General features: G+C 28.2%; 1 protein-coding gene across 1 annotated transcript; it reads left to right on the top strand.

The window, feature by feature from the left end:
* The first annotated feature begins 6039 nt into the window (after positions 1 to 6039).
* LOC126549891 (52 kDa repressor of the inhibitor of the protein kinase-like) lies at positions 6040 to 7102 on the top strand. Its single transcript, XM_050200290.1, has 2 exons — positions 6040 to 6830; positions 6912 to 7102. The coding sequence occupies exons 1-2, from the start codon at positions 6245 to 6247 to the stop codon at positions 7100 to 7102; spliced, it is 777 nt and encodes a 258-aa protein (XP_050056247.1). The 5' UTR covers positions 6040 to 6244.

Below are 7102 nucleotides of genomic sequence, written 5' to 3'. Positions count from 1 at the left end.
AAAAAAAAAAAATTAAATTAAATTTATTTTTTTTTTATACTTATGTAGGAAAATACAATAGTTTATTAAAAACCATTTGAAAATTATTTTAATATGATTTAATAGTTATTAATAATTTACTTACAAAAAAGTAATGATATCCCAACAAAACATAAATGTAACATGATAGCCAAGTTCAATTAAATAATATGCTTTGGTTGTTGACTTCAACGACAAAAGAAGTGAGATCTAAATGGATGCCAAGTTCAATGGTCAGTCCTGAAATTTATTTATAACAACATAAAATATAATTTCTTCTTATCACTTAGAATAATGCTTTGAAGCCTAAGGTCTGACTTGGCTAGTTTCCATATACGAATTATGTTATAGCCTTCGCAAGTTCTAAAGTTGTAAGTTCTTTTTTATCCTTCTAAAAATTTTGCTTGCTGGTAGAAACTAGCTACGAACACAGTGCTCTTCCATGACTGTTTTGGTTGGTACTTAATAATAATTCGTATATGACAACTAGCCAAGTCAGACCTTGGGCTTCAAAACATTATCTTAAGTGATAAGAAGAAATTATATTTTATGTTGTTATAAATAAATTTCAGGACTGACCATTGAACTTGGCATCCATTTAGATCTCACTTCTTTTGTCGTTGAAGTCAACAACCAAAGCATATTATTTAATTGAACTTGGCTATCATTTTACATTTATGTTTTGTTGGGATTACAATAACAGAAATCGTTTTATTAACCAAAAATCCAACCGTTACACTTTTCTTGTTAAAAGGTCTAATACTGAATATTAATTTTGCGACAACAATAATTGATGGAATCATATTGTATGATGACGTGATCTTTTTGATATAGACGATTTCTGATGATAATTTTTAAAAACGAATAGAAATAAATGTAATAACTGAAATAAACGTAAAACACAGATGTTATTTACACATATATGATCGTTATAACACATATTTATAAACTAAGAGTATTACTTGTACATGTGTGGTTATATACTAAACTGATTACATTAAAAAAAATTGAAGTGAACGTGAAATCAAATCAAATAACGTGTAGAAGGGAGAATTACTTACCTGATCTGTCGAACCTGAAACTGCAACTTTTTTAAATCTAATATATTTAATTATAATTAGACGCGTTATCTTACTTGACAACAAGTTCACGAGGTATAAAATCAAATATTAACACATTGAAGTTGATTAATTCAATATTTATTTTGAAAACAAATAAATTATAAAAGTAATAAGAAACATCAAAGTAAACTTACAAGTAATATCATTTGATTTAGACTTACAATTACAAACATGGCTAGCTTTTACATATTCGTTTTTTACATTTTCTATAAATTCATTTCCTTTACATATTTATACAAATATACATTTAGGATTCCATTTTGCGTATTCGACCCATGGTATAGCATCGTTTGACCATTTTTGTAAGACAAGTCCATTACCGTGGTCCTTGGTCAAATAGGTGATTTTTTTTTATAAAATTTTTACAGTCTTACCCTCTAACTTTGTTCCAATATATATAAAAATTATGTGTACAAAATTTTATGTCGATCTGTTAAGTTTAACCCGTGCCCCCTAGTCCTTAAAATTCAATATTACGATTTTGGTTAAATAACCACGGTTTTTTATAATGTTTTATTGATACCTCGTTTTAAATTTTTCACATATAAATATGTATATGACATTATTTATAGTAAATTAAATTTTCTATAACTATTGTTCTATTTAGTTTTTTGATTATCGCAAAATACTCTATGTAATTACTCTATGTCTTTATACAACTCATAGTAATTGTTAACATATTTTTACGTAATCTGACGATCGATTAGTACATTGCGAACCACGATAGATAGCAAAATAAAATATTGTACATTTTTTTTTTCATCATGGCTTTAACATCTACTTCAAATATTATTCTTCGTGAGCAAGATTAAATATTTTTAATTGGTAGTACTTACAATCAAATAATTGGTAGTAAATTACCGTCAAAAAGACAGGCGTACGTGTACTTTTTTTTAATATGCGTAAAGTAAATCTCAATCTACACGAAAGTGCAAAACTTGTTATTCAAGAAATAGTTGTATTTTGGCAAAAAGCTCGCATTCCAGTAAGACAAGAATACAATAACATTAAGAAGCTAGAATCATTATACGAAGAATGGAGAACTTTACAGAAACTTGCAACGAGAAAAACCGAAGTAAATAAGAAAAAACAAGAATGTTTTGTGAATGAGTTGGATGACCTTTTTGATATTGCACATATGAATGCATTGGATATTATTAAAATAGAAATAGATCGACAATTCTTATTATCTCAAAGAGAGAAAGGCAGAATTGGTTGTATGCTTGGTAAAGATAAAAAATTACAAAAAACTGAAGAAAGAGCATTTACTCGGTTAGAAGCAGTAGAAAAACGTAGAAAAAGAGCTTACGGAGAAATTGAACAAGCAAGTAAGACTGTAAATTTCTATCAAACCATTTGAAATTATTCTATAAATTAAATTTATTTTAGGACGTACTGTTGACAGTAAAATAATTTATTCTACAAGTTCTGATAGTGATTCTGATACTGGTGAAAATATTTCAAACAAATCGTTAGATATTGATAACACATCCGAATTCCCAGACCTTCATACATTTCAAAGTAGAGGTAAGAAAAATTTTATTACACCGAAACTTGCAATCGCATTAGATAGGTGTAAAATAAGTGATCGCGATGCAGTTCATATATTAACCGCTACTGTAGAAGCGTTTGGTATAAACGTAAATGAATTAATTTTAAATCGGACATCTATTAACCGAATACGCCAGCGCTTACGTAAGGATAGAGCAGATCAACTTCGAAATGAATTTAATACCTCAGAAGTAGGTCCAGTTGTTGTTCATTGGGATGGCAAGCTACTCCCAGACTTAACAGGTAAAGAGCTTGTTGATAGATTACCAATAATTGTTTCATATAAAAGTTCTGAAAAGCTGTTAAGTGTGCCTAAGCTCATATCTGGAACTGGTCAAAGTCAAGCGGAAGCTGTGTTTCAAGCACTTGAAGAATGGGGCCTTGTCGATCATGTACAAGCTCTATGTTGCGATACAACAGCTTCGAACACGGGCCGTCTAAAAGGAGCATGTATAATCTTGGAACAACTATTTGAACGTGATATTTTATACTTTCCTTGCAGGCATCACATTTACGAAATTATACTTAGATCTGCATTTGAAATAAACTTCATGGTTACGTCTGGTCCAGATATTCAAATTTTTAAACGTTTTCAACAATTTTGGCCAAAAATTAATATCAATAATTATAATACTGGATTAGAAGATATAATTGTCAGTGAAAAATTAAATGATATAACTAACGTTATGTTATTATTTTATATGGACCAATTACGGAAACCTCACAACAGAGACGACTACAGAGAATTGTTGGAATTAGCTGTAATATTTCTTGGTGGTACCCCTACTCGTGGTATATCTTTTCAGTATCCCGGTGCAATGCACCACGCTCGTTGGATGTCTAAGGCTATTTATTCTCTAAAAATATTTATATTTCGAAAACAATTTAAATTAAAAAAAAATGAAGAAGATTCAATTCGTTCAATTTGTATATTTCTTATTCGATTGGTTTAGGCATGGTTTTGTGCAACTATTGCCTCTTTAGCTCCATTTCAAGACTTACAATTCTTGAAAAGTCTCGTCGATTATGAAAATATACATAAAAACATTTCTCAATCAACTTTAAAAAAATTATGCGGACACTTGTGGTATTTAGCACCCGAAACAGCAGCATTGGCATTTTTTGATACTAATTTAACAAATGAAACAAAAATTAAAATGGTAGACTCTATAAAACAAAATAATCTAACTTCTGAAATCAATAAACGAATCATTGTTTCACCAAATGAAGTAACTCCATGAAGAAAGAAATATATGATTTTATTTACGTTGAATCTACTTCTTTTTTTTCACGATTTGGAATACCAACGTCATTCTTGGAGCAACATCCATCAATGTGGGATGAAAATGAAGATTTTCAAAAAGGTCTTGAAATTGTAAATACATTTCGTGTTACAAATGATACGGCAGAAAGAGGGGTAAAGCTTATGGAGGAGTATAATAAGGTCTTAACCAAAAATGAAGATCAAAAACAATACGTGCTTCAAGTTGTCGAGGATTATCGCCGTAGATACCCAAACAGTTTAAAAACTACGGTTTTAAAACCATTATAATTATTTTTCTTTATAAACTATAAAATATAAATATAAAAAAAAAAAATCAATAACTGGTTTCTTAGTAATCGTATATCATATGTAATACCTACGTTTTGTAATAATATCGTTTAATTGTTAAGTTATTTATAAACTTGTATGTTTCATAATTAATTATATATATAAATTATACGTTAATCAAAAAACTATATAGAATAAGAGTTATAGAAAATTTAATTTACAATAAATAATGTCATTTACGTATTTTTGTATGAAAGAGTTGAAACGAGATATCAATAAAATATTTAAAAAAACTGTGATTATTTGAATAAAACGGTGCTTTCGAATTTCAAGGCCTAAGGGGCACGGGTTAAACTTAACCTATCGACATGAAATTTTGTATAAATAATTTGTATATATATTAGCTAAAAATATTAGCCATCTTTTGACTTTTTTTTCCCCGTCTGAAGGACATATTCACATTTATTGTTTGATTCATACTCTTTTAACCAGCTGTTAAATTCTAGATTTTAATGAATTGTATATTATTAAAAATGATTAAAAGCATATTTTTACTAACTAAACCATTATACATACCAGATACATTTGAAAAGTTAATAATTTCTTTTTCAATACATGTTCCATGATGATCATTTAAATGATTAATTAATAATACTTTTTTAGAAAATGTTAAATTAGGACAAGTAATACATTTAGATGATTTTTGTTTTACTTCATTTATTATATCATGTTTATTTTTCAAATGCCTTGTAAGTGTAAACTTAGTAGAAAATTGACTTTTGCAAATATCACAGTTAAATTCCATTTTTTATTGTATTTAAAATAATTGTAGTCAAATATTATATAAAACGAAAAATCATTACACTTTATATTTGTCATTAACACCAATAACTATCTAATATACTGAGATGGCTTTTAATAATGTTTATTTATATCTACATTTTACCCAATTACCTATTTGAACATGTCATAAACCAGATTTTATCAAAATTTATTACCAAAAGACTATTTACTAAATGTTTTATTGAGTATTAACAATACAATTCACAAACATCTTAAACATACAAATTCAATATTATCTAATATTTATATAAATGGTATTATCTTAATTGTAAATACTTAAACTACATAAAATATAGGTAACCATAATTCAAATTGTTGAGCAGTCGGATTTCATCTTTCCATTGTAGACAAGTTTGAATTATCAAAACCAACTAGTGTTGAAACAGAACATCTCCTATAATATAATGCTAAAAAAAAAAAATTATATAATTATTTTAACACTTTAATTGTCATTATTATATTATATTATATATATGAGACGTAGTACTTACAATAATATTTTCTACAGTAAAATATTGTTATGGGCGACGAGATATCAATGTGTCTCCCAACGTGACGATGGAGATGCAAACAAGAGACGCACCACAATATATAAGGAAGCTCAAAGACTAGCAACGGCAGATAACTATCAACACCTGAGAACTCTCACGACACTCAACCACTTATTATATTAGTTACATGTACTTTATTTATTCGTAATAAAAACATTATTCATTAAGTTGTAACTTTCATTCTAAATAACATTAGGATTCAACTCTGATATTGGCATGCAACAATATGCTCGTAAAACGGAGTACCTCTTTGCCAGATTTTCGTCATTCCATTCAAATTCAAAATTATTAACTTTTTGATATGATATATTGATAACAGTCTAACATAATGATAGTGGTGAATAAATTACGCGCATGCGCAGAATGCGTGAGGTGCATTCCTGTGTTTAGACGCTCCTAATAAAAGCATGTAATGTATTATCTGTAAAAAAATTATTTTCTACAGTCAAAGAAGTATCTAATTTTGTGCGTGATTCTCCCAAAAGAGTTGATTTATTTAAAAAAAATAAATAAATGAAATTTTGCCTTCATCAAAATCAGTTTTACTAGTAAAGTTGTGTGAAACTAGATGGGTAGAATTTCACGAGGCGATTATTCGGTTTTCCGATATGCTTATACCTATTGTACAATTTTTGGAAGACATGACAATTAATACGGATGGAAATATACTTTCTAAATGTAATGAACTTCTTCATTCAATATTGACTTTTGAATTTATTTTGGCCTTGGAAGTAGCAGTAGAAATATTGTCTTTGACTTTACTAATATCACGTAAATTACAAGACCCTGGTTTGGATTTGACTAAATGCATTGAAATTATACAGACTGTATTAGATGTTCTTAAAAACAAAAGACAAAATGCAACATTTAATAACATTTTTAATCGAGCCGTATCAAAAGCCGAAAATTTAAATATTGAAGTTAAAACACCACGAATATGCAAACGACAAATAAATCGATCAAACAACATTACTTCAAGTCCTGAAGAATATTATAAAATTACGGTATACTTCACAGTTTTGGACAATTTCATAACACCTATTCAATCCAAGTTTTTTGACAACCAAAATCCAATATTATTTAAAATCCAACAACTGATACCTTATTATTTACACAATAAATCTGAAGGACATATTATAGAAGGTGCCACTTTTTATGAAGCAGATTTGCCTGAATCCATTGACGAATTAAAAGGTAAAAACAATTATTATAATAAATCACTATTACATTTTTGAAATAAATTATAAATGCATTAGGTATTACAATTATTTACAGGTGAAATTGCATTGTGGCAGCTGCATTGGACTCAACAACCAGTAAAAAAGGAAAAAATAAATACAGCAATAGATGCATTCAAAGAAACTGAAGATGGGTATTTTCCAAACATTCGTCAACTTATACTAATTTTAGCAATATTACCAGTAACAACATCGACAAGTGAGCGGCCTTTAGCTAAAACGCATTAA

The sequence above is a fragment of the Aphis gossypii genome, chromosome 2, assembly GCF_020184175.1.
Source record: "Aphis gossypii isolate Hap1 chromosome 2, ASM2018417v2, whole genome shotgun sequence".
In the NCBI taxonomy this organism is placed as follows: Eukaryota; Metazoa; Arthropoda; class Insecta; order Hemiptera; family Aphididae; genus Aphis; species Aphis gossypii.
Note: the sequence above shows the minus strand (reverse complement) of the source record. Positions and strands in the feature narration are given on the sequence as shown.

Coding starts and splice junctions, on each gene's coding strand:
- LOC126549891 (XM_050200290.1), top strand. CDS start 6,245: ATGCTTATACCTATTGTACAATTTTTGGAAGACATGACAATTAATACG. Junction 6,831..6,911: donor ATCCATTGACGAATTAAAAG/GTAAAAACAATT, acceptor AATTATTTACAG/GTGAAATTGCATTGTGGCAG.